At 37.8% G+C, this 24,627-nt stretch overlaps 1 protein-coding gene across 3 annotated transcripts in view; it reads left to right on the top strand.

Moving 5' to 3' along the window:
- The window catches only part of PDS5B (PDS5 cohesin associated factor B), a 124,747-nt gene that overhangs the window by 51,236 nt on the left and 48,884 nt on the right, over positions 1-24,627 (top strand). For all 3 annotated transcript variants that reach the window (XM_076364272.1, XM_076364273.1, XM_076364271.1), the window contains exons 9-17: positions 4,813-4,928; positions 6,645-6,739; positions 8,991-9,136; positions 10,057-10,208; positions 14,888-15,001; positions 16,586-16,667; positions 22,685-22,733; positions 24,270-24,409; positions 24,487-24,602. In XM_076364272.1, the coding sequence (XP_076220387.1) occupies positions 4,813-4,928; positions 6,645-6,739; positions 8,991-9,136; positions 10,057-10,208; positions 14,888-15,001; positions 16,586-16,667; positions 22,685-22,733; positions 24,270-24,409; positions 24,487-24,602 (1,010 nt within the window). The remainder of the gene's footprint in view (positions 1-4,812; positions 4,929-6,644; positions 6,740-8,990; positions 9,137-10,056; positions 10,209-14,887; positions 15,002-16,585; positions 16,668-22,684; positions 22,734-24,269; positions 24,410-24,486; positions 24,603-24,627) is intronic.

Genomic DNA, 24,627 nt, shown 5'->3' with positions numbered 1-24,627 from the left:
CTTCTGCTATGAATGTGCTTGGCTTATGGTGAATCTGTATTCTGCCTGGGCTTATGAGAACTACCAAGGTTCTGTCTGAGGACAGACTGCAATCTGTGAAGTCTGTTGGATGTACTCCTGTTTCATGATTGCAAGGGCTGCCATGCTCCCTGCCATAAATTCTAGTTAGAGTGAAGGGGGGAGGGGGAGAGTGCTCTTGATCTTGATTCTTCCAATTTTGAGGACGTCCTCCTGTTCTTGGAGGACACTGAAAGCTCTCAGTATTCTTGACTTGTTCTTTCAGCGATTGGTCACATGTTTCATCCTGACCTTAGGGTACTCAGTCTCACTGTATGTGTGCTGGGGGTTTCTCTGCTAGTAATCCTGTTTCTCTAAACTGATTCTTCCTGGTATCAGCAACTTTTCCACTAGTTGTATATTCCGTACATGAACCAGAATTTCCATGTAGTATCTTATTTCTTTGCTTCTAAACATTTTGTAATACGTTTTGAAAATGGAAGCGGTGGTGGTTTTCTCCCAACAACCAGGTGAGCTTCACTGAGCAATCTCCACTGCTTTCCAATTGATTGGGCTGCCTTGTTCTCAGCCTCTGTGGCTGATAGGAGTTTGAGGACATGAACAAATGTCTCTGTGTCTGTGACTCATTACCTGACAGGAACCAAATATCTTGCTTTCCATCTCCCTGAACTTCTTTCGCACTCTTTGTGGCAGGAAGCCTCTTGATTTATCTTCATGGGATCAGGGTCTTATGGAAGTTCTAGGCTGTCTCTTTGAGTGTGGGAAAAATCCAAGGGCTTTCCTGTTAGTGACCAAATAAATTTTTGACCATGTATGGAGGGGTTATGAAACTGTTAGTATGGAACTTGTGAGAGAGCTTAGGTGCCTCAGTAACACTGTTGTGCATATTTACTATTTTGGATCTAAACAATGTGGCCACCTAGTGTTCAAGCACCTTGCCATTTTGGTATAACCAGTGACCATACAGTTTGGTCACGATGCCAGGTAATTTTAACTGCTGTGAGAATTTTACATGGTGACTTGGACGAAGAATGAAAGGCTGCTGGCAGTAACTGGTATTCTCTGAAATGTGCAGCTTTTGTGTACGTTACTCCCTCAGTTGCTTTTTCTGTCCTGTCTATCCCAAGAATCTTTTAAGTATGTTTGAAGAGAATTGAAATGCAGTCAGGTGTGTGCTGTGCCATGTCACATACCAAACAGACGTGGACAAACTGGTTATCCTTTTGGGTCTGGCTGGGATGGAGTTAATTTTCTTTATAGCAGCCTGTATGGTACTGTACTTTATATTTGTGGCTAAAACAGCGTTGATGGCACACTAATGTTTTGGCTATTGCTGAACAGTGCTTGTGCAGGTAAAGGCTTTCTCCCCCCACCATGAGTAGGCTGAGGCAGGGCAGGAGGTTGAGAGGGGATGCGTGCTCAGCAATAAAAGCTCAGGGAAAGGAGGAGGAAGTAGGGGATGTTTGTGCTCATGGTGTTTGTCTTCCCAAGCAAGCACTATGCATGCTGAGACCCTGCTTTCCAGGAACTGGCGGGACATCTGCCTGCCAGTGGGAAGTAGTGCATGAATTCTTTTTGCTTTACTTGTGCATGCAGCTTTTTCTTTACCTGTTAAACTGCCATTATCTTGATCCATGAGTCTTTTCACCTTCCTTCTGTTTTCTCCCCTTCCCCTCTCTGTAGAGGAGAGGAGAGTGAGTGAGTGAGAGGCTGGGTGGGTGTTTGGCTTTTGGCCGAAGCGAACACCACACCTTTATAGATTTTGTAAATAAAAAGCTCCTATGCTCTTACATAGCAGAAAAGGAGTATTGTTAAACTCTAACACTCTGTGAGAGCTGTGTCAAATCATGGTTGGTTCTTACTGGTTATTTTTTTTTACCTAATTTTGGAAAGGAGTCTGGGGGAGTAGCAGGAGAATGAGCACTGAAATTCATTTAACTTAACCTCTTCTGTGAGGGTAAGTCATTTGTGCCTGATCTTGGCATTATAGGGTGGTGTTTTTAGAGATCTAGCATTGACACAGAAGCATTATTGGTGCAGGAGAGAACAGAGGTAGGAATGTATTGTTATGTAGGTCAACTTGTAAAGGAAACTGATATTCCTTCATTCAAATTTGATGTTTTAATTTTAGATGTTTGTACTACTGAAAGTGAATACCATTTTAATGTTCAGGAGAATGAAAAGCTCATGAATAGAGTATTTAGGAAATAACCATTACAGGTTTTAGGTCTTTATTTTACCATCCTACTAAGCCAATATGATGTAATAAATAAAATCTATAAAATGTTGACTTTTATTACTGTAAACCTGCCTTTCTTCCTGGATATGGTAGTTAAAATTTTTGGTAAGTTTCAGGTCATGTGTCCACTTCTACTCCCAAATCCACCCAGATCCTCAGTGCTGCCTATTCTTTTGGACTTGGTAGTGATAACAATCTGACCGACTTCAGCTGTTATTAGTGACAGACCCTAATATCTAGGCAGAAGAGCAGCTGCCTGTGTGTTGGGAGCATGTATGGGGAACTGAAAATATCAGTGTTCAATGTCGATTTTTATTGACGAATCATTATGGAACTTTATTAAGCATAAAGAGTGCTGGATCATACCTAAGAAAAGAGGTGAAGGACATGACTCTTCAAGTATGCAATGTCTCATAGAATGGAGAAGATTAAGGTTTTTTTCAGAGTTTATGATACTAATTTTTTTTTTCCCTCAGAAGAAGTAGAGATTAAAGTAGGATAAAGGAGAGAGACTGTAGCAGTGATGCATTCATTTAATAAGTTTGATTTTTACTACCTTTAGGAGCTTATATGAGAAGGTTTCAAGGAGACCAACATCTGGGCACGAATTTAGAAAGTACCAAATACTCTTGGTCCATAGTCACAAATATTCATTGTTTCTACGAACAGGACTAGAAACATGAGTGACTTGTCCTATAATTAGATTAGTGGCTAATGCAGTGAAAGCTTCTTCTGCGGCTAATTCATTAAGGATATGTCAGTTGGTTTTTTTTAATGTCTCTTTTTTCTATATTTCTGGCTGTGTAATTAAGTATTTGAATGTTTAGTGTACTCCCCACCCCTCCAACCCCCTCCCTCCCCACCCTCTGGGGTGTCTTGCTCTGGATCTGTGTTGGTTACCTAGAGAAATTCTGAGATGCTTAATATTTATAATATTTTGTTGGTTTAAGCAGGAGTGGATGGGATGTGAGTAATGGAGATTAGACTAATATAGGCTACAAAAAAATTCTAAAATTCTTAACCATGTAGGCACAGAATAACAATTTGTAGTGTAATGGACACTTACAAGCTGAAACTCATCAAGAAAAAAATATCTTTTATTGCAAATTAAGAGGAGGAGGTTGTAGATGGCTTTCTGCAGTGTCAATCTGAAGTTTAATTGGAAAAATGAGTCAAATGCAGACAAACGTATTAATGGATTTACTATTAATGCAGCTACTACTTAAGGCTATAATTCTTCCGAATACACTTTAGCATTTTGTAATGTAGTAATATGTTAGTGCTAGAGATTTCTTCATCCTTTTTTTCTTGCTCTTTTACTTTAAGGATTTTACAAATGCTTTTACTGTTCTTAGGGAGCTGAATTAAAAGGACATACCAACAAACTTTTCAGCCCATTTATGGTATTGAGTCAGATAGGAGGAATAGTTGGTCTTTAAGACTGTGGTGTTGTATTAGAGAACTCTGACAGCTACATAGTGCTCTTGTTTCTTGTTCACATTCAAAAGGTGATGTTGAACTAATAAGAATGTCAAAGATGGTAGAAAAGAATAGTATTTTAAACAGTCCTTGTCTTTATTACCAGAAAAAAAGACTGAAATAATGAGGTGAATAATATCTAGTTAATATCAACTAATTTTAGCTACTCCCTTTTCAAAGAAGTGTTCCAGCCAGTTGTTATCTTTTCTTTTTTTTCTTTAATAAGCAAAAGAAAAAAATTGGTGAGCAGTAAGTACATGCTAATTGCACAAATGTTAGCGCACATTTCCAAAGTACGTATTAAGCTTCAAATGCTGTGTGTTGCATTAAACAAGTGTAATGCAAACCAATGACAATGAAAATATACTGGAGAAGGTCTTGTTTTATCTCTGTTAGTGCTAATTTTAAATATGAAAGAAAAGTATCTGTTGTAACTCGGCATTTTTAAATATAGGCTTAAATACAGGCTTTAAATACAAGACCAGATCCTGTGCATTTCAGATCTTGGCTACTTAATCTTACATTCTCTAAAAACTTGTTTGCTGAAAACTTTTTTCTTTTTAACTAAATGTTTGTAATTAAGCACTATTCTAGATAAATGTAAACCTTTATGTGCAGACAAATGTAGAATGAGTTTTGTGGGTTTTGTGTTGTCCTTGAATTTGTATAAGCTTGTACAGGTACATATCAGATTTCCTAACAGGATCAGTAACCTGTAAATGAGGGTTAAAAATATGTATGTACCTGTGTATTTTTCACCAGGCTTCGTTCATATTGGTTTTTGTCTCTACATTATTTTTTGTTTTCACTGCCTTTATTTTGTCTTCTCCCAATAATAGTGAAGGTTTTTTGTCTTGAGATACACACCTCCAGAAATATAATAATACAGATTAATAGACTTTGCTTGTATACAAATGTGTAAGTGTATTGGTGTAAAAGCTGTATAAACCAGAACTGGGGGGGGGGGGGGGGGGGGGGAAGGAGGTTGCGTGGTGGTTTGGGTTTTTTGTTTTGTTTTGGGTTTTTTTGTTTGTTTGGTTTTTTAATTTAAAAAAAAAAATGTGTTCGTTTTCCAGAGCAATGACAATGAAGAACGCCTGCAGGTTGTAAAACTTCTAGCAAAAATGTTTGGGGCGAAGGATTCAGAGTTGGCATCTCAAAACAAACCACTTTGGCAGTGCTACCTGGGGAGGTATATGCTGGTTTAGTTCCCTTCCTAGCAGGGGAAAAACATTCAATGAAGTATAATTCTTTTTTTTTTTTTAAAGTGACACAACTAAGTGTGAGTTGCCTCCTGCTGCTTTATCTGAAATCTGACAGATAATGCTAAAGAGATTATTTTACATACATCTTCTGCATCTGTGATTCTGCAGAGTGAACAATTACAAATCATCCCTTTTTACTTCATTTTTTTTGCAACTGTCTTTATTGCCATTGTCAAGAAAAAGGAATAGTTTATTTTAATTTCTTCACAAGTGAAACTATTCAGTAATGGATTAATTCTAAAACAGCATCAAATGACATTTGCAGTATCAGGTGATATTAGAACTCGTTTTGGGGCTTTTATGTACAGTATTTGTATACTGGTTTCAATTTTTTTAATGGTAGGAGTGCCTTAAAAGAGGTATGTAGTATTACAATGCTGCAAACATACTTAGTCTTTTGTTTTTGAAATATTTTGCCAGTTTTAGAAAATATAGCTGGAGCTTGTAGTCAGGAGAAATTTAAGTATGGCTACTATGCTGAAAATGTTTTTGACTTGAGTAAATGAGGATAAATGCTATAAATTATTACAAATGCAGTAGTTTATATTTTAGGATTCAATCGTATCAAAACCAGAGTCCTCAAAGAAATGCTACTTTTAAAAGTACAGAAAACTTAACTGAGGGAAGGCCTTTTGCTTGGAAGTATATAACTATTTAAAACATTGCATGTCGTCATCAAAAAATACCAGATCTAATTGGGCCCAAAGGAAAATGCTTCATTGTGTTATAATGTGAAGCAATGTGAATACGTGCAATCTGTTGTTCATAATTACTGTTTTCAACTAGTTACGAATCACATACATGTATTGACTTTTTTCAAGGATTTTAGCTACGTTATAATAGCTGTGTTATTAAGGGAACCATTCTTAAAATCTCTTGATTTTGAAAACATACCTGATTTTTACTAAAACAGTTATTCCTTAAAACCACTTTATTTGGTAAATAAGCATTTCAACAGCAATAATGTTCTAAAATTTTATTTTTAATTTGTTTAAAACCAAGCATTTTGAGGATAGCTTGAAAATGCATTTAATTTTTCAAGAGTTGTTTAACTCTTATTACATCAATAGTTTTATTATAAAATTACTTAAAATTAAACATGAGAAAATACTGGTTTTCAAGCATCAAACCTAATTCAGCCTTTTGAAAGGAAATCTTACAGAAGTTGAAGGGATCCATCTCAGAAGAAATTTGTAATAGACTAGATGCCCATTTGTTTGCTGTCTATCATACAGATTAAAGAGGGAACGAATGTCTTGGTGTTATAAAACTTTTAGTTGCTGATACATGGTTCATGGTTAAATATGTGGAGCATTACAGAAAAGATAGTTAAAATATGTCAGACATCTTTCTAATAAATAGTTGTTGTCTGCCTGGGAGTTTTTCATGTGTACCAGGAGAGGCTATTTCTCTTCCTGTTCAGAACATAATAATAAATTAACATTAATAAATGAGTACAGGAATTTTTTCTTAAGCTGAAGACAGTCTACTTAATACCGTGAAATCTGAGATGTTTTATGCATGTAACTCTGCATGGGAAGACTAAAAATATTTTCAGAGGTATTTGAGATTGTGTAGAAATTAATTGCTTTGGTAGAAGTGATATTTTTGTTGTTGTAATGCATTGTCTTGTTTCTAAATAGGTTTAATGATATCCATGTACCTATTCGTCTTGAATGTGTGAAATTTGCAAGTCACTGCCTTATGAACCATCCCGACCTAGCAAAAGACTTAACAGGTACCAGATTTATTATAACATTAAAATACAATTTTAAATGTCCTGGAAAAGTCAGGAAGGTTAGTTGTAGTCCTAAGTAACATTGTCAGATGTTGTGGAGGATGTCACCTGAGGTTGGAGTGCTAAGTCAGAGTCCCTGCCTCAGTGCTGCTTCTCAGGCTGAGGGGATTGTACATAAAGAATGCCTTAACCAAAGAGATCACTCTCCCTCTCTTACAGTAGTTGCATTCCCAACTGCTGTTGAAATTAAGCACCATGGGATCGGACAAAGACAGCCTGGCTAACCTAATAGTCATGGCATTTATTAATTAGGGTGCAGAGCGGAAACTTCAGTTCCACAAAGCTGAAATGTGTAAATATTATGTGGCTACTGTCTAAAACATGAAAACAGTCCTTGTAACTGTGACCACAGCCATTGGTTCCTGCTCCTTCAGGTCAAACACAGCCTGTAATTCAAGACCTCTGTAGGAAGAAGGCACCTGGCATAGATAGAAATGTTTAATATTTGTTGTTCCCGATGTCTTGATGAAAAAAGTGTAATTAAAGAGAATGGGTTGGTTTGTTGTTTTTTATTCCCCCCAAAGTGTATATGGAGACTGTATCTTCCCCTGATCAATAAACTCCTATTTCTTGTAATTCTTTGGAGGTAATATCTCTGTCCATTTGCTCTAAGGAGAGAATTTAAAGGGCTGTTAAGTGCATAGGATCGCTCTCCTGCTTGCTGAGTGTTTGTCAAGTTAGACACAAATACAGGCAGGCTAGAGTCATCCCATAGTTATTGGTATTATTAAGCCAGCTTAAAAAAAAAAAAAAAAGTTTCTGGACCTTTCCTTAATGGAGTGGTAAAGATATTTCCTCTTTGGTTATCAGAATTGTATTTTCAAGGGTGGCTTTTTTTCTTTTTTACATTGCAGAAAGACTTTGTGCCCCCTCTAATGGTATCCTCTGGGAAATGTAATTTTGCTTGCCCCTCCTCTCTCTCCCCACAGCGCTTATCAAAGTCAAATTGTTGAAAAATTTCTCTGACTCACTGGTGTTTGAGACCAGAATTGTTTTGTGCAATGGCATTGTTCTTCGTTTGTTTTAATTTATTATGTTTTCCTGTGGAACAAAACTGTTTTTTAAAAAAAAAGTGTTATTTGGATTTCAAATTTCATAACCTCCGTAAGTGCAAAGCTTTATTTCTTGATGTGTTCTTTCAACACTTGTGCTGATTACCAGAAATGTTAATGGCCAATATTTCAGATGAGACTTGGCAATTTTCACTGGTCATTGAACAGTAATGAGTGAACAGTAACCTCTGGTTATTTCATTTAGAGTAAACTTCGAATTTTCAATGTTTCTTAATGTTCTCAATGTTTCACTGTTGTATGCTGTATACAGTGATCTTAACTTCTGTGTGCGTTTTCATACCCGTTTGTGCTTCTAAATTAACCTAAAATACATACTTAAAATATAAATGAATTTTGACATTTTATTCTTTGTCAGCTTTCTAAAATGAGAACAGGTAGCTAACATGTTTGACACCTACAAGCAGAAATCTTAAAATGTTGATCGATCAATAAAAGATTATTGATAGTACCAAATGAGTAGCAATGGGCCCAAATAATCTAGAAAAATTGTTTTACGTTGAATAAACTAGGATGTGTCTAAGTAAGCATTATAGCTTGGTCAAAGAGTATGCTTTTGAAGTATGTCTCGATTTGTCCCTGCTTACAATGCTTACATGGCTCACACTGCGGAGCATTCCTGGAGCATGTGAACTAGATTCCTTGTGGATAATATAGAAGTTGTGGTCAGAAGTGCAACTAATGTGCTCCAGCAGCCAAAGTGGATGGAGTCTGCAGGAAGAGAGTAGCCTCTAGCCTGAAGTAAGACTTTAAAATGTATATAGTGTGGATATCAGGTTCTCAGCACTGTCTGTTCTGCTCTACAGATCCAATTCTGTTGGGCTATAATAGTTGCTAATGTAGACATAGCCTAACTATTATAAGAAATAATAAAAATAAAAATGTAGCCCCATAACTTATTTCCATAATGTCAGAAATATAAATAATTGATATTCTAAGCAAATAAAAAGTCTTACTGACATTCCAGTTAATCTTAGAGAAAACTATTGATTTCTTACTGCTGAAGCTCAAAACAGAGAAAATCCTGGTTTTTTGCTTCTGTCAGTTGAGTACTGTCTGGAGAAAGAAAAGTAGCTGAAGTTGTGTACTTACAATGAAATACTTATTCTATTTTTTTCCAGAGTATCTTAAAGTAAGGTCACATGATCCTGAAGAGGCCATAAGGCATGATGTTATAGTATCCATAGTTACTGCTGCTAAAAAAGATCTTTTGCTTGTCAATGATCACCTGCTTAATTTTGTCAGAGAACGAACACTGGACAAGCGGGTAAGACATAATTAGTACTAATAATGGCTGTGTGTTATATTTCTAGAAGCAACGCTTCTAAAAAATGCTGAACTCATTTTAAAATGACTAATGAAAACCATTATAATGCAAAAAATTTTGAAGCAGTCTATTTAAAGAGGCATCTTTTGCCCCTGATTGGAATGCCACATTCTTCATTGTGCTGTATTTTTGTTCAAGATAGTATGATTTAAAAAAAAATATAAGCACAATAACGTTGCGCCAGTTGTCTAGTTTTAGTAAAATTTTTAAGTAAAATGAGACCCTTGTAAAACATTCTAAAATTTTTCATAAGAGGTTTTGCAGGCAGGTTTCAAAATGCATTGTAGATTACTAGTGGAGAATGTTTCACCATCAGAGGTAGCTAGTTTACCTGCTTTTAATTAGATCATTGGAATACTGCAAATCAGTGTAGTAGCTTTCAAATTTGAATAGTCTTGAAATTTAGTTTAGCTATGTTTCATTATTTGGTAAAATTTGAGGTTTGCTACATATGTTAAAGCATGGTAAACAAGGCTGTTGATGGCAAACTTTTAAAACTAATGTTATCACCTGATTATTTTCATTTGGTGACATGCTTTCTGCTGTTGCACCCATAATACAATTGCAAGTATTCAGTATAGATTTGTGAAAAAGGGTGTTGGCTTAAATTTCTAACAATTCTAAATTCAAGAGGCATACTTGCATAGTAGATACTGATGTTGAAAGGTTTAGCATAATAGATATGATGCAATATATGTACTAATGGGAAAGTGATACACTTAGAACTCAAATTTAACTTTTTTTGTAAATTAAACTATTTTATTTTGGTGTAGAATAGGAAATACCTACCAGGAAATTCTGTAGTCTTTTCATTTTTGAGTTTTGAATGATTAACCTGGGTACAATTTATTTTTTTCAAGTGGAGAGTGAGGAAGGAAGCTATGATGGGACTTGCACAGATATACAAGAAATATTCATTACAATCAGAAGCAGGAAAAGAAGCTGCAAAACAGATATCATGGATCAAAGATAAACTTCTGCATATATATTATCAAAACAGTATTGATGACCGGTAAGTCAGTCATGAAAAATAGGCAATTCTGTGGATAAGTGTGGTAACTTATTATTCAGATTTATTTTTCCTTTGTGCTTAAGTACTGACAAAAAGGAGGAGACTTGATAATCCTGTATGTTTTGATCCACTGCGTAATCTTATACAGCTGCAGCCAAACTTGTCCTGTGTTGTTTTCTTCTACTTTTTTTTTTTAAAGGCCAAAAGTAATTCTAAAGGGTGAGATGGGTTGGAATATTTAAAAATTTTTAGCTGTACTTCACCACTGCTTCAGAAAGGAGGCCTTTGTTTATATTTCAGTACTTGCTAATTTTTATATTAAAATTCAGTAAGTAAAATTGCTTTAACAAACTTGCTTTGGGTTTGCATATTGTTCCTGTATGCTTTAAAGATAAGTCTAGTACGTGTAGTGACAATGGTTAAGGCATCTCACTCTGCAGACGTTAGTTTTTCTGTATGATAATAGCCATGAATTAGAGCCTTGTCCTGGATTTGTGGTGAAAGTGGTGCCTCTGTCATACCAGCTGTAGACTTGCATATGGTTGTTTGTATTGAAAAGTAGATGGTTGCATATGGAGAACTAGTCTGGGAACTAGTCTGCCTTGACTAATCTAGGCAGTCTTGTTGGCTTTGGAAATGAGCCTTTGGCCTTCACAGCATGATCAGATACAAATGGCATTGCAAACCCATACAAATCCTTTCAAAAACTTGCAGCCTCAGTCATCTCCAAAATAAGCAATTATTTCATGGTACCATGGAAGTGGACAGAACTGTCTGGATTTTCAGATCCAACCTCACCCACTCACATTTTTCTTCGACTTTGGGATCTGTTTAAACTAGCTGGGTTTGAGTTTTGACCACCCCCTCCAATTGTCTGTAACGATTTTGAATGAATTGGCAGGGCTCATTGAGAGGGCTTTAAACTAGGTTCGAAGGGGGAAGGGGATAAAACCAGGCTCGCTAGAGATGAGCCGAGGGGTGGCGTGCCGATGCCGGGGGCAAAATCGATAGCCCAGCTCAAGTGCATATACACCAATGCACGCAGCATGGGCGGCAAGCAAGAGGAGCTGGAAGCCATTGTGCAGCGGGAGAGATATGACTTAGTCGCCATCACAGAAACATGGTGGGGTGACTCTCATGACTGGAGTGCTGCAATGGATGGCTATAGAGTCTTCAGAAGGGACAGGCAAGGAAGGAGGGGCGGTGGGGTGGCCCTGTATGTTAGGGAGTGTTTCGATTGTATAGAGCTCAACGATTGTGATGATGGTACGGTCGAGTGTTTATGGGTAAGGATGAGGGGGAAGGCCAATGAGGCAGATATCCTGCTGGGAGTCTGTTATAGACCACCCAACCAGGATGAAGGGTCAGATGAAGCGTTCTATAAGCGGCTGGCACAAGTCTCTCAATCGCTAGCCCTTGTTCTCGTGGGGGACTTCAACTTCCCGGACGTCTGCTGGAAATACAACACAGCAGAGAGGAAGCAGTCTAGGAGGTTCCTGGAGTGTGTGGAAGACAAATTCCTGACACAGCTGGTAAGTGAGCCTACCAGGGGAGGTGCCTCGCTTGACCTGCTGTTTACAAACAGAGAAGGACTGGTGGGAGATGTGGTGGTCGGAGGCCGTCTTGGGCTTAGCGACCATGAAATGATAGAATTCTCCATTCTTGGTGAAGTGAGGAGGGGGGGCAGCAAAACCGCAACCATGGACTTCCGGAGGGCGGACTTTGGCCTGTTCAGGACACCGGTTGAGAGAGTCCCTTGGGAGACAGTCCTGAAGGGCAAAGGGGTCCAGGAAGGCTGGACGATCTTCAAGAAGGAAGTCTTAAAGGCGCAGGAGCAGGCTGTCCCCGTACTCCGTAAGAAGAACGGGCGGGGAAGACGACTGGCCTGGCTGAACGGGGAGCTCTTGCTGGGACTCAGGAAAAAAAGGAGAGTTTACCGCTTGTGGAAGAAGGGGCAGGCGACTCAAGAAGAGTACAGGGATCTCATTAGGTTGTGCAGAGAAGAAATGAGAAAGGCAAAAGCCCAGCTAGAACGCAATCTGGCCGCTGTCATTAAAGACAACAAAAAAAAGCTTTTACAAATATATTAATGACAAGAAGAGAGCCAAGGAGAATCTCCATCCCTTATTGGATGCAGGGGGGAACACTGTCACCAAGGATGAGGAAAAGGCTGAGGTACTCAATGCCTTCTTTGCCTCAGTCTTTAACAGGCAGACCAGTTATCCTCAGGGTACTTGGCCCCCCGAGCTGGAAGACAGGGACGGCGAGCAGGATGAACCCCCCATAATCCAAGAGGAAGCAGTCAATGACCTGCTACGCCACCTGGACGCTCACAAGTCTATGGGGCCGGATGGGATCCATCCGAGAGTGCTGAGGGAGCTGGCGGAGGTGCTCGCCAAGCTGCTCTCCATCATTTATCAGCAGTCCTGGTTAACGGGGGAGGTCCTGGACGACTGGAGGCTTGCCAATGTGACGCCCATCTACAAGAAGGGCCGGAAGGAGGATCCGGGGAACTACAGGCCTGTCAGCCTGACCTCGGTGCCGGGGAAGATTATGGAGCGGTTCATCTTGAGGGCGCTCACAAGGCATGAGCGGGACAACCAGGGGATCCGGCCTAGCCAGCACAGGTTCATGAGAGGCAGGTTGTGCTTGACCAACCTGATCTCCTTTTATGACCAGGTGACCCGCCTAGTGGATGAGGGAGAGGCTGTGGATGTGGTCTACCTGGACTTCAGTAAGACCTTTGACACCGTCTCCCATAGCATTCTCCTAGAGAAGCTGGCGGCTCATGGCCTAGACAGGTGTATTCTGCGCTGGGTCAAAAACTGGCTGGGTGGCCGGGCCCAGAGAGTTGTGGTGAATGGAGTTCAATCCAGTTGGCGGCCGGTCACGAGTGGTGTTCCCCAGGGCTCAGTACTGGGGCCGGTCTTGTTTAATATCTTTATCAATGATCTGGATGAGGGGATCGAGTGCACCCTCAGTAAGTTTGCAGACGACACCAAGTTGGGTGGGAGTGTTGATCTGCTCGAGGGTAGGAAGGCTCTGCAGAGGGACCTGGACAGGCTGGATCGATGGGCCCAGGCCAACTGTATGAGGTTCAACAAGGCCAAGTGCCGGGTCCTGCACTTCGGCCACAACAACCCCATGCAGTGCTACAGGCTTGGGGAAGAGTGGCTGGAAAGCTGCCTGTCGGAAAAGGACCTGGGGGTGCTGGTTGACAGCCAGCTGAACATGAGCCAGCAGTGTGCCCAGGCGGCCAAGAAGGCCAATGGCATCCTGGCCTGTATCAGAAATAGTGTGGCCAGCAGGAGTAGGGAAGTGATCGTGCCCCTGTACTTGGCCCTGGTGAGGCCGCACCTCGAATACTGTGTTCAGTTTTGGGCCCGTCACTACAAGAAGGACGTTGAGGTGCTGGAGCATGTCCAGAGAAGGGCAACGAGGCTGGTGAGGGGTCTGGAGAACAAGTCTTCTGAGGAGCAGCTGAGGGAACTGGGGTTGTTTAGCCTGGAGAAAAGGAGGCTGAGGGGAGACCTCATTGCTCTCTACAACTACCTGAAAGGAGGTTGTAGCGAGGTGGGTGTCGGTCTCTTCTCCCAAGTAACTAGCGATAGGACGAGAGGAAATGGCCTCAAGTTGCGGCAGGGGAGGTTTAGATTGGATGTAAGGAAAAATTTCTTTACTGCAAGAGTGGTTAAACATTGGAAGAGGCTGCCCAGGGAAGTGGTTGAGTCCCCATCCCTGGAGGTATTTAAAAGACGAGTAGATGAGGCACTTAGGGACATGGTTTAGTGGACATGGTGGTGTTGGGTCGACGGTTGGACTCGATGATCTTAGAGGTCTTTTCCAACCTCAGTGATTCTATGATTTTCTTCTCATTTCTTGCCTAAACATACACGATTGGTTTTTTACCTATTTACTCCATTCTGTTAACCTTGACCTCAATTTGCGAAAGTCATGGGCTGCCTTGATATTTAAGACTGCAACATGGGTTTAGTTTTCCTTTTGTTTTTTCTTCTCAGTCTTTCCTAGGTAACTGGCAGACCCAAACCTTTCTCTCCTCCTGTTTCCAAATAAATAACTTCCATGTTATAGCAGAAGCTTTTAATAATTTCCATGTGAATGTACCTGCATTTTTATTGGGGAAGCAAAAGAAATGGGATAAACTCAGCCCTTGGGGAAGGGGCCGGGGAGGGGTGGAGGGAAGTCAGTTCCTTCTGACTAGTATCTGAATTCTCCTTCAGGGCTTCATGATAACATGTGATAAATCAACATGATTTTTCTTTTTTTATTTTAGGCCCATTAATTTTGGTCAATTCATGAATTTACCCCAATACTGATCTGTAATGAAATTCACTGATAACATCTCTTTGGGCTGATAATTAAGAGACATCCTTCTCTAAAACCCTTTGGTTCCTATCTAGATTAATACATCTGATTTTGATAACATCATATCTTAAATGTCCTACTGCTAACATTATGTCTTCTGTAGTGATATATTTGTTTAGTTTATGCTGAGTTATATTGGAAATTAAGGAACTTGATCTTTAGGTTTTTGAATAACCCCGTCTTTATATGCAATAACTGATCTCTAGATAGGTCTGAGAATTTTTGAATGAATGTTTTAGCAATTCAAGACCACTTTCTTGCTTTACAGTTTGTTTCTTAATCCTGTCTTTCAGATTACTTGTTGAACGCATCTTTGCTCAGTACATGGTCCCTCATAACTTGGAAACAAATGAACGAATGAAATGTTTATATTACCTTTATGCAACGCTGGATTCAAATGCTGTGAAGTATGTGCTATATATGACTTCTTGCAAAATAATCTTTAATACAATTATTACTATAAATTAGTTCTAAATTGTTGAGTAGCCTAAGCTAGTGGACAAAAGTAGTTTGCCAACTATCAGAAAATAAAATGTAGCAATAGTATCTTATTTTTCAAATGGGATTTTGCAAACACCTTCCCCCATGCGCGCCGCCCCCCCCCCAAACAAACAAACAAACAAACCAACAAAAAACAAAAAAAACCCCAAACCTACTAGGGTGTTTTCTAACAAGGTGTGGTACCTTTTAACCATCAACAGCTAAAAAAAAGTACTGTCAAAGATCTGGCAAGAAGCTTGAATGCACAGCAGTCCTTTTATGTCTGAAAAGAGATAGCATAGATAGTAGCGTTGACAAGCCCTAGATCTTATCTGACAACTTCTCAATTAATATACTCCTTGTTTTAGCAGCCAGGATGACTTAAGAGTGGGAAGGAATTACTTGTTTGTCTTTCCTCCTTCAATACGCATTTTACTTACAATTATGTTACGTGCCTTCTCCAGCTTAAAATGGCTAGATGTGCATGAATTTAACTAGTAACAATTTTGCTGCTCTAATGTTCACGGTTTGATTGAATTTAGTTAGTTTTACTTTGTTTTTAATTTAGTAGTACTCAGTCACTTGAAAATTGAATATAGTTTTTTCTCTTGTGGGAGACTAGAAAAAGCTTTGTATATAAAAGAATGGCTTAAAATAACCTCAAAGCCTTCAAATACTACAGAAACTGATGTTTGAATCCCCTGCATTTCTTGTATTACCTGCCTAAAGATATTACAACTGTAACAAACTAAAATTAAGAATAGTATATTAAAAATAAGTTACTGTTGTCGTAATTTTTAGTATAGGCTAAAATGCAGAATGGCTTCTTTTCAGTACTTGTTATTTCAGGCAACAAGTAACATCTGAATTCTAGTTTTCATATGCAGCAGTGCTCATTTTAAAGACAAGGTATCTTCAGTTAGTTGTATAGAACTGACTTTTTACTTGTGGATTCTGGAAGTTTTTTAAATGAAGCTGTGACCTTTTTTTCATATGGCTTATTTTTTCTGGAAAGTGTGCTAATTTTCAATTTTGTCAAATATCTCTAATGTCTCTTACAAGTCTAATCATGTCCACTTTTCACAATTTACTTATCTAGGAGCTGCTTTCTGTGTTGCAAGAAAAACATTGTTTTGATGATAAAAATCTTAAACATCTGCTTTAGCCTGCTTCTTGGAATGTTTTTAGAAGAGTGATTTCAGGCTTGTACAAATGAGTTCTTTATGGGCCAGACATCAGTTACTTCCTACTTCTTTTAAAGGCAGTGTAGTTAAGCATCTGAAATGAAACTTGTTTCAAAATCTCACTTTGTTCCAGTCTAATATGACCAATTAAATTTTCCGTATTATGCCATTAAGAACCATTTAGCCTTTGCTCACACGGCAATGAAATTTTAGGTGATAAGCACATTCCTGAGTCTGAAGTTGAAAAGAATTTAAAGGCTGTTATTGGGCAGTTGTGTTATTTATTGATTAGATGACTTTGACAGCTCTCTCCTTTCATTTTTTTAGAGCATTGAATGAAATGTGGAAATGTCAAAATCTGCTACGACATCAAGTAAAGGATTTAGTTGACCTAATAAAACAACCCAAAGTGAGTTCAATTTATCTTTATTCCACAGTGAATATGCAGTTTTACTTAAAAGAATAAGCTATTTTTTAATTCGATTTGTTTGACTCTTTCAAGCTTATTTTTAATGATGGAGAGAAAATATTGTGAAAGTTAACTGATTCCATTAGACTACAGTTACAGTAGGAAATGTGTATACACTTTGTCAGTGAAAGTGAAGAGGTAGGGGCATTTTAGAAATTTTAAAAAGATTTTCCCAGTCATTTGATACTAAAATATTTGCTCCCAGTGTTTGAGTTATATCTTGCCAGGATTGTTCTGGCTCTTGAAAGAGGGGAAAAACCAGCATATTATTTTTGACTGCCAAATCAAGTAATTAAGAAAAAGTACCTATTCACCTTAACTTCTTATCTTATGCATGATTAGTAACATTCAAGAAATCGGAATATTTTTATCCCAATAGGTTACTTGTTTCTCTTCCCTCTTGGAAACTTCTTAAATGTTGTATTGGAGATATCAGACTACAGTTGAATTCTTTTTTTACAAATTTGCTAAGAAGGAAAAAATAAACATTTATTGAGCATTTAGGATATTCTCATAAAGTAAAATTTAGATTTGTTTTAGTTGTATGTGCATACTCATGTTTAAGGGGGAGGGAAATTCATAAGATGAAATTCTGGATGTAATTTGGAATGGCATTAAAGTCAAGTTCTAATCACAAAAGTTTAATCTGGTGCTTTTTCAACAGAAATACTATGTAGTAGAAAGTGTTACCATGCTTACACTCATATATGTGTGTGTGTATGTGTCATTTTTGTTTTCTTTATGTGTATATACTCATATACCACAGTAAATCTAATGAAGTTTTATGACTGAATTATCTGTTTGCTGGAATTACCTGAACAGGAAGAGTGGGTAACTGCATTTTTAGAAGTGTGGTTGGATTATCTAATGTATCTGCTTGGAAATGCTACTGTCTTGCAGACAGAAAAAGACTTAACAAATCAAAATGCATCCCTTATTGTTTCAGTCCTGATTGCAGTGAAATTCATGATTTTGACTTAGTGCATTTAAGACATGCTGTAATGTTGTATTAAATTCTAAGTGCAGTAATTGCTGGTACAACGATACTTCATTGCGTTTTGGTGACTGTATTGAAATATTTTTCATGTACTGTTTTATATTCTTCGGTGTAATTTAAATATACTTATGCATTTAAAACCTGATTTAGTTTCTTGATATTTTCTGCATTTCAGGTGAAAGTGAAATTTCAACTTTTCCTTCTGTTTTCAGGGAGATGTAATGAAAGTTGTTTCTCAATTGTAAAATATCAAATATGATATGGAATTAAACATGTAGGTTTTGATAAATGCCAGCATAAACATCACATTCAAAACAGTGTATGCTGTTGACATGTTTGCAGTTGTCCATGGGGCTTTCATCGTATTTTTTGCTATTGAGTACTAATTCTCTACACTTCTCTTTTGAGTAACAGGACTGCATGGGAGAATTTAGGGGCTTGTGATCCGAGATGCTGTCAAGGGCAACAAAACGGTTTTGAGTCAGGGAATTTTACTTAATTTAGTTTATTGTCAATTAACATAAACTTTTAATTATTGATTTTGGTTTTATTTCTCAATACCAAACAAATAAACACTTAAAGAAACATGCTTTGGCTCCTCTTCGGACCCCGTCTTCTCTGCTTCACAGTCCCCAGGCCCCTTGCCACATGCTATGCTCAGTCCCTTCGGTGAGGTGATGGCAGCACAGGAGATGGGGGTCAGGGCGTAGTGGTTCCTTTCCTTTTGCTGCTCCTCGTTTCTTACCCACTGCTGCAGCACGGGTTCCTCCACTGGCCACAGTCCCTTTAGAGTTGTACTTTCTCCAGTGCCTCCTCTCCACCCCTGCTCCAGCGGCTGTTACCCTGACATCTCTCCTGCCTCTGCTCGGTTGTCTCTTCTTTTCCTTCGGCATCTCTCTCTTCCGCTCTGCTGTCCTTCCTGCCCTGGCATCTTTCTTGTTGCCCCTAGCGGCTACCACCCTTTCTTAAATAAGTTTTCTCAGAGGCACCATAGGCTCCTCTGACTGGTTGAAGTGTTGGTGGGTGGTGGGTCGGTTTGTCGGTTGCGGAGCTGGCTGGAAGTGGCTTTGACCAGCACAGGAGTTCCTGACCTCCTCCTGCGCAGGTCACCCCAGCAGCCCTTTGCTACCCCAAACCCTGCCTGTTACGCTCAATGCAGATGCTTAGCTATTTTTATCAAAACTTTTTTCTCTGTGATGCTTCTTGTATGTTGGTTTTATGTTCATGTTTCTTCCTAAATTGATAATTAGTTCATGTGATTAATTCATTGTGTTTGAGGTAAGAGTGCATTTTTGTAACTGGAGTAGAACTGACGGGGCATACAGTCCAAAGCAGTAATAATCTTGAGACAAATACCTATTAGTCATTCAGAGCTGTAGAAACTTTGTTTCCTTTCAGGAAACAAAACTGAAATGAGCTAGTAACCTTTTAGAATATAACTGGGTGTTAACCATATGTGCTTTTTCACTTTGGTTGACTTTCTCCACTTACCGTGAGAGCTTAGTTGTTGATTTTTCTCCTGTAGGTGTTGTCCCTGTGGCAAGTGTAGGCATTGTGAGAGCTCTCAGAGATGAATGGGGGATAGGACAAGAAGCAGTGTACAGAAGTTGCCACAAGGAAACTTTGATTAGGTAGCAAGGAAAAAAATTGCAGTAAGGGTGATCAAATATGGGAACAGGTAGCCCAGAGAGGTTGTGAAATCTTCATCCTTTTAAATACTTAAAATGCAACTAGATGTGGCCTGGAGCAAAACCTGATCTAAGTTGGCCCTGCTTTGAGTAGGTGATTCAACCAGATGACCTACAGTTGTCACTTCCAACCTATATTATTCTGTGATTATAAATCTTTGAACTTTCCAGTCCACTGTTGTTCTTATCTTAGAAAACCTTTTTGCTGTTTAGTGAAACTCTTCAGGCTTTCTCCTTTTCTCTTCTTCAGGCTTTCCCCAGTGTAAGCACTATTGAGGAGACTGAAAATGTGTTAAGAAACTTTCATTTCTTTTGGTCATAATTTCTTCTAATCTGAGACAGAACAGACATCAAACTTGCCTTTAAGATGAGTTACTTCTCTGAAGAGCAAAAGCAAAAATCACAGCTCCCCTTGTTTTCTCCTACAGCAATGGTATACAGTTAAATGAAATACATAAACTTGCCTGTTCACATGTGGAAAAGTGTGTGGATGCTGGTTTGTCTGTACTGGAGTATAAGCTTCACTTGCTGCAGATACGCAGCTGTTCTGATGCTTCCATATCATAAATGCAAGATAATGTAGATAAAGTGCCAAAGTAGAGCTCCCCAAAAGAAATGTATTTTGATCTTCTTCAATCTGTCATTATTCAGTGGAGTTATACTACTAGAAGTTAAAAGAATACTTCTGACTTGGGTTTGTTTGGCTGTTTGTTTGACTTAGTAGTTTGCTCAACTTAAGGTCTGTTTTAATGGGAGCTTTAGCCAGTACTTGAAGACTTAGCCAGTATTAGAAGACCAAACCAGTCAGAACCAAAGAAACTCCACAGTACAATTTTGGTATTTTTCTTCTGAGTCGCAAGAGGTGCGAATACAGAGAGTCTATATCTATTGACCTGGTTATTTGAATCCTGTAAACCAGATTTGATTTCTGTGGGTTTTTTCATTTCTTGTCTGAACATGCCTGTTCAGCTGCGACAGCCAAAAGCCCTGAAATTGACAGCATTCTTCCGACACTAAAAAGTGACGTAAAGTTCTACAGAAATACTTAATGGCTGGAATTATGCGCCAGGTGTCCATGTCACAAGATAGAGAGGACGTCACTAAAAGCATTGCTTGTCTTAATCTCATGCTATATTTTTGTTATACTCCGATCTTTCTGAGGTTACCACTACGCTCAAATATTTCCAGATTTTCCACAAATTGGCTAATTAATTTCCTTTTTTTTCCATGACCAAAAAACTGTGCAAATATGTTAGAATACAGAATAATCCTATTTTCTTTCATAGTACCTAGGCAACTGCAGAACAGAAATTTACTCCAAAAAGTTGAAGGATGCTCTTCCTGGAAATAGACACTTCCATGTGTTAGCCAAGGTTATTGTAACAAATTGTAATTTTGTTATCTCCAAAGCTGATATGGCTTGTTTGAACCTTATTTGAGATCTATATGCAGATTTCATTAATAAAATGCAAGAAATTAGATGCGCCTGAACAAGACTTTGACCTCTGTCTTGAAGTTTTTCCCATCTGCTCCATAATAATTCTAAGACTTCTATAAGAAAATGTTAGTGTCTTGCAACACTATCTGTTAGCGGCTCTTTCCTGATATGAACCTGATAAAAAGGCCCACTGTAGGTGTTCATTTGCCTCATGTTAAGTACTTTAGAAGAAAAAGAACTCTTCTTACCAAGATGAGCCTTCCGAGTTGATTCGATGTTTTCTTGTTTGTAATTTTTAGGCTTTTCTAATACCAATTTTGTCTGTTGTAAAGGGAGTTCAATAAAAGACAATTTTAGCAATGGTGGTGGCTAAACACTGTTCTTTTTAAGTACTCTTCAGTGAAAGCTCATGAAGTGTGGTTGTGTCTTATTTAAATCTTTTCTTAGAATATAATTTAATAGTTGTAGACCGTAATTGATACTATTTACATGCATTTATGAAGTTTTGTAGACTTCGTAAGTTGTGTCACCAAAGTTGATCTGTCAGAAGTCAATTGGCAAAAGAGCAGCTTCTTTTATGGTTTGGAAGCTGATGCTATATGCTTTTGTCAGTATTGCTGTAAGCTTGAATTTTCTTTCAGGTTCCAATTTTCATTTTACTTGGGAAGATTTCAGAGTTGTTTAACAACACTTACTACACAGCAGTGAAAGGTTTCTTTTTTTTTTTTCCCCCTCTCTTTCGTCCACCTTAAAACACTTTTCTGAAGATGATTGGGGTGTTATCTTCACGGTACAGTTAAGGATTCCCTTTGTCATATTTACTGATAATTCCTTAATATTTGAAACTTCGGTGTAATTCCATAAAACTTCCTAGTCTGTAGAATACTGTGGATTACAGCTAAAAGTGGGGGAAGTGTGTCTTGGAAACTAGTTTGTCTCCCTTCAGTAGCAGGTGATATGTTGTAGAAACATTACTTATTTATTAGAAATACATTCTTATAAAGAAAACGTACTTATTGTGTAGTTTTAGCTGACTGTGAAATTTGTGGTATTCTTTTTTCCCTCTTCCATTTACTCTGGAAGTAGAGTCAGAACTAACTCTTAAGGTGGACTTTGTATGTGGAATTCGAAGTCTTGTACCAGAAGAATTACTGACAAGAGGAAAATAAATGAGCTAAGAGTCTGTTTTGTGTAACTTATTTTGCTTGTAAGGAGCTGTTGGATGATTTTATATCAACAATGGTTTCACTGAAATCTAAGCTTCACAGATATCCTGAAATGCACTTATGTTTTCATTTTTTTTGTTGTCATGGTCCATGATTATTACTTTCACAATTACACTCCTATCCTCTGCCTTCCTTGTTCAGCTGAACAGGAATAGCAATTGTCTTGCTGACTTGCTCCATTCTTTATAATAAGGTGGGAACTACTGCTGCGACTACTCAGAATCAATATCTGATCAAGAAGAGAAAGTTAATTTAATGCTTGCTGTTCATTTTATATTTAAAAACAAAGAGGCTTTATATGGAAAACAATTACAGAAATAACCCATCTGTGCTGTTTGTTATATAGTAGATTGAAAAGTAACAAATATTTTGCATAAGCGTATGTGTGACAGAGTGTTACTGTAGAAATGATCTACCTTTTACTTCCTGTAACTATCTAGCATTAACTTTGCAGTGGTGGTTTTGATTTCTAACACACTGATGTGTTAGCAAAATGATGGGTGCTGACTTGTTGATAATGCATTATGGAATTTTGCTCACTCAATATTCAAGTGGAAATATATATGGTAAAATTTTTACTTAATACATTTTTCTTTTGTGACTTGCAGACAGATGCCAGCAGTAAAGCTATATTCTCAAAAGTGATGGTTATAACAAGTAAGTCTGAAATATTTACACTGTCTAAAAACTACAGTTGAAATATATTCCTTTTTTGCTTTAAAAATCATTTGAGGTAAGCTTATAACAAGTAAGTTTTGTAACAGGTAAAATTTTTAAGCTTATAACAAGTTTTGTAACAGATAAAATTTATAACCAATCATGATAAACATGATGTAACAATATGCCTTAAAGAATTAAGACAACTGTAAGCAGAATTAGTTCCTTACTGTAAAAAGTCTCCAGTCATGAAGCTTATAACATGACATTTTGGCTGCATCTGTTGTAGACTAATTCAGAAATATAGGTGATCTAGGGTGTTAGTATCTGCTTTACCATTTATTACAGAATATATATTGACTGATGTTACCTAACCCACTAAACTATCTACTGACTTACCTGTCTTTGAGGTGTTGGTAACGTAAGTTCTGTTGGGAGAATGCAAAAGAGTTTGGGTTTCATTAGCAGGAAGGCACTTTGGAAACTGAAGAACTTCTATCTAACCTGAACTCTTGGCAAAGAAAAAAACCACCAACCCCAAAGCAACACTTCCTGTTGTCCCCAGCCCACCATGCCAATACCATTAAAACCAGTAAGAAGAAGAACTACTTGCTTTACAATTCTGAAAGCTTGTTTTTAAATCAACCTTTTTTTTTTTTTAAAAAAAAAGCAAACTGTTCTGGCAAAAAAAGATACTACTTAAGGCTATGTACATTTTGAAAAAATGTGGAGGAAAAACTGAATCTTGCTGTCTGGTTGGCCATGTTCCAAATCCTTTTTTTCTTTTATTTATAATATAGAAGTTGATCAGTTTGTAATTTTTCTGATTCTTTTAGTTCTGGGTTGCATTAAAAAAAATATTCAATACAGCAAAACAAATACTTAGTAGAACTTGTTTTGAACTAACTGTCCAGTAGTCCTATACCATTGTCTGTCCCAACTTTGCTTAACACCTACTGTACCAAAACCATGAAACATCTTAAATAGTACACTAACACTTTGCCGATAAATTGTCCTGTTATAATATAAAAAGTAAATACAAAATTAATAATTAGTTTAAAGAATGTTTTTTTAAAGCTTTTTTTTTTAAATGTTGCAAGCTGTTATAAAGCTTATGTTTAGTGAATGAATAATTTAGCAAAAATGCCCTTTTGGTGTTTTTCACACTTGTCATATCAGGTGATCTATTTACTGAGTATATTTTTCTGTGGAGTATAGGCTTTGCATTCTGAGGTCAACTTCAGCTGTTAATACTATTAACAGGAACAGGTAGACTTAATGGAAAATGAGTGTGAAGGGAGAAAGCAGCAATAGCCAGGGGAGATGTGTGGGTATACAAATTTTTAGAAATTGGTGTCCTCATAGATATGTCTGCACATATTAAGATGTTTTGTGTGTGTGGTTGTTTCCCCCCCCCCCCTTCTTGGTTAACTTAAACACACACGGAAACTGTCTTGATGTGACATTTCAAACTTGTGTAATTTACAATACTGATACTTATTAGAATAAATAGTGATTCCTTTTGCTTATTTAAAGGAAACCTTCCTGATCCAGGGAAAGCTCAAGATTTCATGAAAAAGTTCACACAAGTTCTAGAAGATGATGAAAAAATAAGAAGTCAGTTAGAAATGCTTGTTAGCCCAACATGTTCTTGCAAACAGGCTGAAGGATGTGTGGTAAGAATTGCTTTTAAAATATGTGAATATGTTTGGAATTGAATTGATTATACATTTAATTGAAACTTATATTGCAGAGGGAAATAACAAAGAAGTTGGGCAATCCAAAACAACCAACAAATCCTTTCCTGGAAATGATAAAGTTTCTTCTTGAGAGAATTGCTCCTGTGCACATTGATACTGAATCCATCAGGTATTTTTGTGTGTGTGTGTTGCTG

The sequence above is a fragment of the Aptenodytes patagonicus genome, chromosome 1 (genome assembly GCF_965638725.1).
Source record: "Aptenodytes patagonicus chromosome 1, bAptPat1.pri.cur, whole genome shotgun sequence".
NCBI lineage: Eukaryota > Metazoa > Chordata > Aves > Sphenisciformes > Spheniscidae > Aptenodytes > Aptenodytes patagonicus.
Note: the sequence above shows the minus strand (reverse complement) of the source record. Positions and strands in the feature narration are given on the sequence as shown.